Below are 12366 nucleotides of genomic sequence, written 5' to 3'. Positions count from 1 at the left end.
CATTAATAAAATAATATGTGCTCATTGAAGGAAATACAAAAAAGCATAATATATTATCAATAATCCTTTCACCTCAAGATAAATATTAATTCCCTCGAGTGTTTTTTTTTTTTTGAGAATTACATGTGCACATTCCCATGCATGTTCATATATACTTAAAATGAATGTACATTTTTTTCATTCTGGGATTTCAGCCATATTTTATATAAGGAAGTAATTATGCCAGATAGTTGACTTTTAATAATTATTGATGCAAAATACATTAAATTTTAATTGAAATACTTTTCTACTACACTCAGGATAATGCTCAGTCTTTGAATGACTTGTTAAAAAGAAAACTTGCTTTTTGAATTTAAGTTTGATATTGTGAAATGTTTATCCTTGCTTTCCTTTAGCAAACTTTTCTGTTTACTGAACAGGCAATATATAATTTGGTTAGGTAGTTATAAGTATGAGAAACTTTACCAAACTGTTATTTGAAATACACATTAGTACTCACTAGAATTGTCAGAGTGCTAAATGAAGGCTGCTACTGCAGAAGTTCCTATATTATTTTGCTTAAATGATGTACCATAAGCAGTAATTAGTTTCTGTGAAAAATAGGACATGAACCACAAAAGGTTTTTTTTCTGCCATTTTACCTATGAATTCTTGGTTTTTTGTTTGTTGTTTTTTTTGTTTTTTTTTTTTTGTTTTGTTTTTTTTTTTTTTGTTAAGAGATACTATTTTACTTATTTAATTTTTTAAAGCTAGTTTTGGATCTTGTGATTTTCTTGATTGTGATTCCCTGTTTTTGCATATTATTTCAGTTCTGTCGCACTGTTGGTTTTGTTATTTTTATAAGGTCTTTAAATTGTTTATAGAGTGAAGCATGATACATGTGCATTCATGTGTATAAATGCAACTATTTTCATGTGCATATGTACAAATCACTTATTTTTAAAAATTGTAATAGTACATGCTTATAAAATATGCTGCATATAGAAATAGATAAGAATGTTTTTTTTCTGTATAGAAATTAAGTTTTATAGAAATGTACAGAAATACATATTCTCTGAATTAATTTTATATGGAAATATATATTATCTGAATTTCTTACAAAATTATTATACTATTGATATTGTATATTGTATCTGTCCAGTAGCCTTCTTGCAGAGATAAAAAAAATTTCATTTTCTATATTGTTAGATTTGAAAAACTACAATATGCAGAAGTGACATGGAAGCTGATGTTTTTTGTTAATTTACTTTAGAACACCTTTTTTAACCTAAAATTCTAGTTTAAAGCATATCTTATTTAAGATTTTAGTTTCTGCTCATTAAATGTCTTGAAAATTAGAATATGTATAATTCTTATACATTTGCCTGATCTTGTTAATTTTCTCTTTTTCAAACTAGTAAGCCTGATCCTGTGGTTGCAGATGGAGAAGATACAACGTCTTCTGAAGAGGAAAAAGAAGACCCAAAGACAGATATGAATGCGATGTGTCAAGTAACAGACTCTCTTGATCCCAGCAGTTGCCATACAGATATTACAAATGCACAACTGTTTAATGGTCAAGTGAATAGTCAGTTGAACTGTTCACTGAATGGTTCAGTTTCTTACCAGAATAATGAAGATGATGATGAGGAAGAGGAAAATGGTGATGATGGTGATAATGAAAATGACCATGATACTTTAGGAGCTGGAGATAACTCCATACCAACAATATATTTTTCTCATACTGTGGAACCTAAGAGGGTCTGTATACTTTTAAATTTACTAATTTTGCATATAATTTGAACATTAAACGTCTCTGATGGTTTTGAAAGAACAGTATTAATAGTGATTAATATTGCTGATTGTATCAAATGTGAAAATCTCTTTTGGCCTGTTCTGACCAATGTATTTTAAAAGAAAATGGGGGAGGGCCGGAGCCCTGGCTTACTAGACTAATCCTCCACCTGCGGCACTGGCTCCCCGGGTTCTAGTCCTGGTAGGGGCGCCGGATTCTGTCCCTGTTGCTCTCTTCCAGTCCAGCTCTCTGCTGTGGCCTGGGAGTGCAGTGGAGGATGGCCCAGGTCCTTGGGCCCTGCACCCTCATGGGAGACCAGGAGGAAGTACCTGGCTCCTGGCTTCGGCTGCACCAGCCCACTGTAGCGGCCACTTTGGGGGTGAACCAACGGAAAAAGGAAGACCTTTCTCTCTGTGTGTGTCTCTCTCTCTCACTGTCTAACTGTGCCTGTCAAAAAAAAAAAAAAAAGAAAGGAAAAAAAAAAGAAAAAGAAAAAGGGAGAAAAATGTAGTTTGCTGGTATTGGTCCATTGTTCTCTGAAGCCACAAATTAGAGTTGTTGGGATCTGGAATGAAATCATCATTGAGTGGCAATTATGGTAACTCCACCTGTCCTTCATCCAGAGAATTTTCTTAAGAATCTTGAAGTTAATTATACTGTGGTATTTTGGTGTGATTAGGCTGTGGTAGTGACTGCTTCAGTTAAATTTTTAATTATACCAGGTTGTTGTTTTCTGTGTGGGCATAAAATGAACAGGAACATCATGAGCAAAAAGGAAAAATTTAGGAAGAAGTAAAATTAGTTTCTTTTCTGACAAATATAAACATCTGTGAGTAATCATGACTTTAGCATTATGGCTGTTTAGGGTCGCATGACTAGAGATCTTGTGATACAGGATTTACAAACTTTCCTTTAGTATAAAAATCATTTGTTTCTTTCGTATTTATTGTAGCATCCCAATATTTAAAATAGATCCAAGTGGGTCAGCTGTGGTTAAAGGAAAGACAGGCTACTGGAAGTTTACCTACCTCCATCCCCTCACTAGCTACTTATACTGCCATATACTAAGGAGCTGCTAGAGATTCTTCTTTCAAATTCGTCTTTCTGTAGAGCTGGTTTATAACAGAACAGGGACCCCTTTATTTCAGTCAGGGCTCCTTTTGTGCACAGAGTATTGACAGCCTGCATCAGAGTTAAGGGTCTTTGATTATCTGGCTACCTGTCTTAAATGTTTGTGATTAATATTTAATGAAACATGTTTAAAGCATATTTGTTAATTCTTCAGTTCCTTAAGTTATCTTTGCTTTAATATGAAATGAAATAATAATATGCTTTAAAATACTTGATTCATCAAAATAAAGGGATCCTTGGAATTTTTTGGAAAAAGTTGACTGAAAAAAGATTTGTTTTTCATTTTCCAAGCTTTGATTTTTTTTCTTGTTTTCCTTTAGATAAAACAGGAAGAATAAATAATATTTGCAAGAATGTTACAGGGAGCTGCAGTCACTGACATGGAAAGTGTGGCTTAACGCTGGGTAGGGATAGAAGAATGACCTGTTAACTCTGAACAGAGCTGAATTTTAAACTTCACTCTTCCGATTTCTAATAGAAGAAGTTTTAAGAAATTCTGAGTAGTTAAGCTTTTATGACTTAATTTATTTTAAATTATATATGCTTTAAAGTATATATATTATATATAAATACAAACATTTATTATATTTATATTATATATATATACATATATATATACATATATATATATATATATATATATATAATTTATTTTCCCCCCAAAGAAACCTTTTATTTAAGGAATACAAACTTCATGCATTTCATAAGTACAACTTTAGGAATATAGTGATTCTTCCCACCATACCTGCACTCCCGCCCACTCTCGCACTCCTTCTCTTCCTCCCTCTTCCATTCCTAGTCCCATTCTCCACTAAGATCCGTTTTTGATTAACTTTATACACAGAAGACCAACTCTATACTAAGTAAAGAGTTCAACAATTTGCACGAAAAAAAAAATTGTTCCTCAACAGTTGTGACAAGGGTTGTTCAAAGTCATTGAATCTTGAAGTTAATTTCACTTTTTTTTTTTTTAGAAACTTAATTAACTTTAAAGAAGCACCCAAGAATGATACATCTGTTTTGTAAACACTTAGACATAATTATAATACAACTCTGTGGACAGAGGTCCTGCATGGGAAGTTAGTGCACAGTAACTCTTGTTGTTAATTTGACAATTAACACCCTTATGTATGATGTCATTGATCACTTGAGGCTCTTGACATGAGCTTCCTAGGCTGTGGAAGCCTTTTGAATCTACAAACTGTCAGAATTTAGACAAGGCAAAAGTACCTCCTTTTTTGATGACCACTTATTTCCAGTGGGGTCTCACTTAGGAAGGTCCTTTATGTAGAACATTTTTTGCTACACTGTCTTGGCTTTCCAAGCCAAAAATGCTCTCATGGGTCTTTCAGCCAGGCCAGAATGCCTTAAGGGCTGATTCTGAGGTCAGAGTGCCTTACAAAATGATTGTCATTCTATGAGTTTGCTGTGTGGATTATTATATGACTTTAAATATACCATAATTATACTATGCATGTTACAGTCTTAATATTTCTTTTGATTGTTTGTGTTCTTTGTTTTGAAGTGATTTAAACCAAAAACTTTTATCAAAGTAATTGAGTGATGTGAAGTTTATACTTAATCTAGCATCTAATTTAAATGTATTTTGTTTTCTATACAATAATAAAAACATTGAAGACTAGACTTGACCATTTAAGAAGATATAATTGAATATCATAGGGACATAATAGGGTGAGGACATTTTAACCTTACCTAACAATATACATCATTTCAGTGTCAGAAAATTTCAGCTACATCTCTTATGGTTTATTTTTTTTTAAAAGATTTATTTTATTTATTTGAAAGAGTTACAGAGAGAGGTAGAGACAGAGAGAGAGGTCTTCCATCCGCTAGGTCACTCCCCAAATGACCGCAACGGCTCCAGAGATGCGCCATTCTGAAGCCAGGAGCCAGGAGCTTTTTCCAGGTCTCCCACGTGGGTGCATGGGCCCAAGGACTTGGGCCATCTTCTACTGCTATCCCAGGCCACAGCAGAGAGCTGGATTGGAAGAGGAGCAGCCAGGCCTCAAACTGGCACCCATATAGGTTGCCAGTGCTTCAGGCCAGGGCGTTAACCCACTGTGCCACAGTGCTGGCCTGCCTCCTCTTACTGTTTTTAAAAGAGTTTGTTTTAGTTTTGGGCTTGATTTCTCAAAAAGGCAATTAATTTTTTGCTATGAAATTTTTAGGTCCGAATAAATACTGGAAAAAATACCACTTTAAAATTTAGTGAAAAGAAAGAAGAAGCCAAACGTAAGCGAAAGAACAGCTCTGGCAGTGGTCATTCCACCCAAGAACTGCCCACCATCAGGACTCCTGCTGACATTTACAGGTGAGTGAGATTCACAGAGTATAGGGCAGTCTGCAAATGCCTTGTGTTTTTGAAAATGAGTATTTTACAGGAAAAGGTTCTAACATACAGGGGAGATATTCTGAAGTTTTTAGCCTAGTGTTTGAAAAGCTGAGCCACCAAAGCTTCGGATTCCAGAGCAGTTTGAATGGGGCATGGTTTTGTCCTCTTTTCCCACTTTGCCATGCCTTTTGAAGCATTCCCAGTTGGTTGAGTCACACAATCTTGTATCTTAACTTCAGAAATGAAAGTTTGCGCTTCTTGTGGGCTAAGATGGTACTTCCCTATCACAGCTCTGATGTGCTTGGTATGTGGTTTACTTTTTCGGAGTAGAAATTAATTATACTGGTTCAGTTTTTTGTTGGGCTGTTTGTTGAGAAAACTATCACTTGAATTTTTTTTTTTTTTTTTAAGATTTATTTATTTGAAAGTCAGTGTTCGAGAGAGAGAGAGAGAGAGAGGTCTTCTATCCGATGGTTCACTCCCTAATTGGCCTCAACGGCTGGAGCTGTGCCAATCCGAAGCCAGGAGCCAGGAGCTTCTTCCGGGTCTCCCACGTGGGTGCAGGGGCCCAAGGACATGGGCCATCTTCTGCTGCTTTCCCAGGCCACAGCAGAGAGCTGGATGGGAAGTGGAGCAGCTGGGCTTCAAAGTGATGTCCATATGGGATGCCGGCACTACAGGCCAAGGCATTAACCCGCTGCGCCACAGCGCCGGCCCCTATCATTTGAAAATTATCTGCTGTTTCTAAGACCCATATTTATAAAATAGTGAAAATTGCTAAATGTCTTACAAGTGGGTCTAAAGCTATATAGAATTTTGGCAAATTGAGACATTATCATCTACAACATGCTTACATATAATATACTATATTTTATTAGGCCAAAAATATTTTAAAATAAGATAAAATACACCTCTTCAGGATGCAACATTACTGTGAATGTGAAAATTTTAGATAGAAAGTTTTAATAATTTTAGATTAATTTCTATAAAGGTGTAAAGAAATCCTTATAATGTTACTCTGTTTTATGAACTACCTAAAATAGACGTGTTTTTTGTATATTATAGAGTCTTTGTTGATATTGTGAATGGAGAATATGTCCCTCGTAAGTCAATCCTGAAGTCTCGGAGCCGAGAGAACAGTGTGTGTAGTGATACCAGTGAAAGCAGTGCTGCTGAATTTGATGACAGGCGTGGGGTTTTGAGAAGTCTTAGCTGTGACGAAGCCACTTGGAGTGATGCTAGTGAGAGCATTTTGGAAGAAGAACCACAAGAAAATCATCAAAAGAAACTTTTGCCCTTATCAGGAACACTTGAGGTATGTACGTTTAACTGTTTATCTCATATATAATATTTTTGATCAACTTTTGCTATTTGATATGAAAAGTCATAATCTAATTTTAATCTGTACTTTCGGGATAATAATTTATTAAAAAATTCATGATCACAAGCATATACAATACAGATACTATAATATTAAAATAGTTTGGAAATTTTTTTGATAAAAATATTACCTGTCTTAAAATTATATTTCTGTGAAAAGGGAATTTTAAAAATATCTTAATTGTCATGTATATGACATTTTTTGGTTATAATCCCATTTAGTGCTTTAAGTAAATTGTCAGTACACCTTATTATAGTCATTTTCTGATAGTTTAAGTAGTATATTCTGCTCTCTTTTAAAAGCTTTTGCTGAGTTAAAAAATAAAATGGCAGAGACTTACCTAACGTCCTTCTGTGTTTTGGCCTTTGACAATGAAATGCAACTCTTGGGGGTTTATGGATTCATTTTTTTCTGATAATGAAAGTATAGATCTCTCCTTAGAAAAATTAGTGCATATTTGTACATTTTCCCCCAGCATATTGCACAGTTTTGTGGTGGTTATGAGGATGGTTGAGAGATCCCAAAATTATTCTTGTTCATGAAATAGGACAGTATTGTTTCCTATATTCCCAGGCTTGTTATTTTGTGTGTGTTTTCAGTTTTAAAAAAGTATTTAAGAAGACTGGGGAACTTATACATGCATCAAGCCAATATATATGCTGTGTTTACAATCAAATATATATAAAAACAGGTATATTTAGAGGGCAGGCCTCATGGTTGCATTGTTGGTTGTGATGTCTGCATCTCATGTTGGAGTGCCTGGGTTCAGTACTTGCCTCCAGCTCCTGACTCCAGTTTCCTGCTCATGCAGATCTGGGAGATGGTGATGATGGCTGAGTCACTGGGTTACTGCTACCCTCAGAGGAGACCTGGATTGAGTTCCTCCCTGCTTCAGCCTTGACCCAGCCCAGCTATCCTGAGCATTTGGGGAGTGAATCAGTAATTCGAGTTCTATCTGTGTCTCTTTCTGCCTCTCAAACAAATGAAGATGTGTATATATATGTATATAAATAAACTTATATAAAAATGTCTAATGGTACTAAATGTACAAATGGTAACTGGGCAAAGAGATCATTAGCATGTGGGACCAGACATATGATTAGAGTCTTTTCCTCCCGTCTGCCCATTGTTTCTCATAAAATGATCTGAAAAGTATCTGATCTTATTGAAAAGATTTATTTATTTGAAAGTCAGAGTGATGGAGAGGGATCTTCTATTCACTGGTTTATTCCCCAAATAGTGCGGGCTGGGCCAGGCCAAAAGCCATGAGCCAGGAACCCCATCCATGTCTCTCAAATGGGTGGCAGGGGCCCAACCCCTCATCCACTGCTTTCCCAGGTGCATTAACAGGGAGCCGGATGGAAAGTGTAGTGGAGAGTCAAACTGGTGGTCCAATATGGGATGCAGGTGTCACAAGTGGTGTCTTACTCTCCTGTGTCACAATGCTAGCCATGCTTATTTAATAGTTTTTTATACTGTTAGTAAACAGGCAATAGATATAGATTTTTGCTGATGAGTAATTGAAAATTGGGCTTTTGTAAGGACTTAAAAAATAGTATAGGTAGAGTGTGGAACTTATTCTCATTTCAACCTTATTAGCTTTGCATTTTGTATTGGCTGTTACATAGTAGATGCTATAAATTTTTTAACATCAAAATAAATAGTTCATGATCATGGCAACTACTGTGAATAATATCTTGACTTCTAGTATCTTTTAAATGCCAAAAAATTTTCTCTTTCAAAAATATTCTTAATATAAGGATCTGTGCTCATCATGATAAAATATTTTTTGTTTGTTTTAGAAGAGTAAGCTTTGGGAAGGCTGCACTCCAAAGATACTGTAGGAAGGAGATGACATTCTTTGTGTTTCAGTGTGGGTGAGAGGTAGAGGAGGGTGGTTTTTTAAACCATTCAAGTGGTACATTGTCTTAAATAATTCAGAACACCTAAAATATAAAGGGAGCAAAAATAAACATGAAAGTTTACATATCAGATTTTAGTTGGTACTTCTGTTCTTAGATATAAGAGGTTCCAAATACAAAAAATCTTAAAAAAAATTGAAACTCCTTTGTTTTCTAAAAATATCTTTGTATAAGAATATATAAAAGATATTTCCAGTGATTGATTACATTATTTTATTCCATTATTTAATTTATTTTGGACATTCTTGTATAATTGACCACTTGAAATTAAAAATTTTTTTTGGTGGAGCTTCTGATTTCTGTCATTGAATTAATTCTATTAAAATCCATGGTTATTCAGTTTGATTTTCAGTTTCCACCAGTGTCTTAAATAAAACTGAGACAAGATGCACAATAAAATATTAAAATAATTGCATAAATCTCTCACACCAAAGAAATGTCAGTACTGGTGAGACTAAGCCACTGGCAGCGTGGCCACCACAGGGTAGCTCATTCATCATCTTTTATATAGATGCACGAGCTTTACACCCACGCTTTTTATTACGATGCATTATTGTTAACAACATGAGCTAGACATGAATGTATGAACGAAGACCTTCTCATTATCCACATTTGGTTTTTCCACAGATAAAATACATATTTTGCATTTTGTTGTCTTGCTTATATACTATGAAAATTACTTTTGTAATTAAGAAATTTTTTTAATTATTTGACAGTTAGAGTTAGAGAGAGAGATAGAGACAGAGAGAAAAGTCTTCCTTCTGTTAGTTCACCCCCAAAATGGCCGCCACGGCCAGCGCTGTGCCGATCCAAAGCCAGGAGCCAGGTGCTTTTTCCTGGTCTCCCACGTGGGAGCAGGCACCCAAGGACTTGGGCCATCCTCCACTCCTTGCCGGGCCACAGCAGAGAGCTGGACTGGAAGAGGAGCAACCAAGACTAGAACCCGGTGCCCATATGGGATGCCGGTGCCGCAGTGGGGAGGATTAACCAAGTGAGCCATGGCACCAGCCCCAATTAAGAAATATTTTAATGGTTTCTGGAAAATTAGTATTTTGATGTTATGCTGTTATCTATCTAAAAATATTGTGACTTTGCTTTTTAATGAAGAGAAATATCTGATTGGTGAATGGTGGATAAAGATTTTGTGGGTGTCTTATTCACTTTTTGTTTCCATAATGTGAATTTTGTCTTCTAGGCTTTTTCTGGAACTGTAATAGAGAAAGAATTTTTTTCATCCTCCTTAACACCACACCAAGCCATTGCTCATCCTGTCCTGCCCACCATTCCAGAACGAAAAGAAGTTCTGTCACATGTACCAGAAGAAACTGTGAAGAGGGTTTCAAGGTTCAAAGCTGCCAGATTGCAACAGAAAAACTAGACCTTGCCTAGGATAATGGGAGTCTACATCCTAAACCCTTGTGCATTTTAGAGTATATATAGCAAAATATGTCAAATATTTGAAATAAGGCATTCTGAATTAAGTTGGCAGCAAGTTCTCTGATCCTTATCAGTGGTATTAAAAATATCAAAGTAAATGTTTGAATCCTCTAATATTCAGCTTGTTTTTGCTAATTCTCTGAATACTGTCAACACTCTTGTCTAAGATTGCCTTATGATGTAGTGGCAGCATTTTGAATTATTTTTCAAAGAATATTGTTCACATGCATTGTTTTTGTGTTTCCAACTAAATACAGGCAGTTTTGTACCAGCTGCAATGTTGTGCATACCATATGGACCATTTTTAAAGAAAGTTTTAAAATTTCACATAGATTCAACAACTTATATTACTTGCTTTCATATTTTAAAGGCACTTTAAAGAAATCTATTTCTCTTGTAAGTTTTGAGCTAGGTGGCTGTTTTAAAATCTTCTTCCCTTTGAATGTCATACTGTAATCTTTAAGGCAGAAAGCCACATGTACCCTATGGGAAAGTTTCTTTGATTGGAAGAATGTTATTTTGTTAAAAATGTTTTTCAAGTAAAAGTTTTATGAAACCCGGTCTCTAAATCTTGTGAACTTTGTGATTTAGATCTTTGCATAGAAATGTGTCGATTAATATATATGCTGTGTGTTCCACATAAGAGGTCCTTGGATTCTTGCCCTTCCATAGGCAGTTCTTTACTAGAGAGTGCGTTGTTCATTGGGATTATCTTTTGAGAAGGAAAGGTTGTCCAGATGCTTTAAAAAATATTTAAAATAAAAATTCATGTTTTAGCTTTCCCAACAAGTTACATTCTTTAAGGCTATTTCCTGATAGTAAATAACTGAAATAACATATTTGCTTTTAGCAAAACCCCTTAAAATAAAGAGAAATTTATGCTAACATTGAAAATTACACTGCAAGTGTTAATCATTAGCTTGATGCATGCTGAAATGTAGCCTTTTTAAAAAGCATTCTGCGTTAGTCCTAAAATAAGCCATCAGTGCCAGTCCACCCTCTATTCATGGCTAAATATTTAAAGGTTATTTATAGCTTCTTTAATGAATTCTTGCTTAAACAAAGTGAAATTATGTCCTAGAAAAGTAGAAGCTATTTGTAACTAGAACAGCACAACTGTAAAAGTTTTATGAATATGTATTTTAATGATAAAGGGGTAAACTTGAGTCCCCACTAGTTAATGGAAAAATCAGAACAGAGCACTGATTCTGAAAGATTACCTAAAAGTATGGATTAGATCTTTCGTAAATTTTGATCTACTGTGTATGTAGTTAAAAACTGTTTTTCTTTCACTTCATCCTACACTGCCTCAACCAACCCAAACCACACCAAAAGTAAAATCACACAGAGAGGAGCTTCAGCTGCTGTTCAGGTGAGCCTTTCTATGCTAGACGTTTTACCCAGAGACAGACTTTCTTGTAGGACTCTTGTGTCTTTTACCCATGTGTGATTTCAAGAGTGCTGTTATTAAATAATTTTTCATGTTCGTGAACTTCACTTTGATCCTGCTGTTTATGTAACCTATGTTACTTCCTTCAAACTGATCTTTCCTTCTAGAACAAGATGGTAGTAGAAGCAAAGAAAGAGTGTTTAATAACATATTTTTATATGTTCTACTTAAGACCAACTGGAATAGTGTTGTCCCATTTCATAGTTTCAGTCTTAAAATTATCGTTTTAAATTATAATCTGAAATTATAGTTTTTCAAAAAATATTCAAGTTCATTGGGACAAAAATGAATCTTTAAACATTTATTTATTTGAGAAGCAATTATAGAGAGAGGGAGAGAGAGAATGGCCCTCCATCTACTGGTTCACTCCCCAAATGGCTGCAACAGCCAGAGCCAAGCTGATCCAAAGCCAGGAGGCAGGAACTTCCTCCAGGTCTCCTGCATGGGTACAGGGGTCCAAGCACCTGGGCCATCTTCCATTGCTTTCCCAAGCCATCAGCAGGGAGCTGGATGGGAAATAGAGCATCTGGCACCCGAACTGGCACCCATATGGGGTGCTGGTGTTGTAGGCAGAGGCCCAGCCCACTATGCTACAGCATCGTCCCCTGAAGAAATGAATCTTAAGTGTTCTGTTTTATGCCATTTCAGGACAGCAGACCAGGAGACTCTTTTTTTTATGACATTTTTACTTTGAACTAATTTCAGTCCTACAGAAAAATTATGCAGAACGCTAAGGTGTTTCAAACCTTATGCCCCCTTACCACCATCCCCTAATGTTATAACAGAATCATAAAACAGTTGTCAAAACTAGAAGATTTACAAGGCACAATCCTGTTAACTAAATTTTAGATCTTTAATTTTACCAACTTTTCAGTAATGTTCTTTTTCTGTTCTAGGACTCTGTCTAGGGCTCATCTT

The 12366-nt window shown here is 35.4% G+C and overlaps 1 protein-coding gene across 5 annotated transcripts in view; it reads left to right on the top strand.

The window, feature by feature from the left end:
- The window catches only part of URI1 (URI1 prefoldin like chaperone), a 94824-nt gene extending 84257 nt beyond the window's left edge, over window positions 1-10567 (top strand). For all 5 annotated transcript variants that reach the window (XM_002721147.6, XM_017350644.4, XM_089319058.1 and 2 more), the window contains 4 exons: window positions 1398-1740; window positions 5095-5237; window positions 6324-6573; window positions 9757-10567. In XM_002721147.6, coding sequence (XP_002721193.1) covers window positions 1398-1740; window positions 5095-5237; window positions 6324-6573; window positions 9757-9939 — 919 coding nt within the window. In that variant the 3' untranslated portion in view covers window positions 9940-10567. The remainder of the gene's footprint in view (window positions 1-1397; window positions 1741-5094; window positions 5238-6323; window positions 6574-9756) is intronic.
- Window positions 10568-12366: the final 1799 nt, after the last annotated feature.

Source organism: Oryctolagus cuniculus, chromosome 18, assembly GCF_051225735.1.
Source record: "Oryctolagus cuniculus isolate XC-2025 breed Fujian yellow rabbit chromosome 18, ASM5122573v1, whole genome shotgun sequence".
NCBI classification, from domain to species: domain Eukaryota; kingdom Metazoa; phylum Chordata; class Mammalia; order Lagomorpha; family Leporidae; genus Oryctolagus; species Oryctolagus cuniculus.
This window is presented reverse-complemented; position numbering and strand designations above follow the sequence as displayed.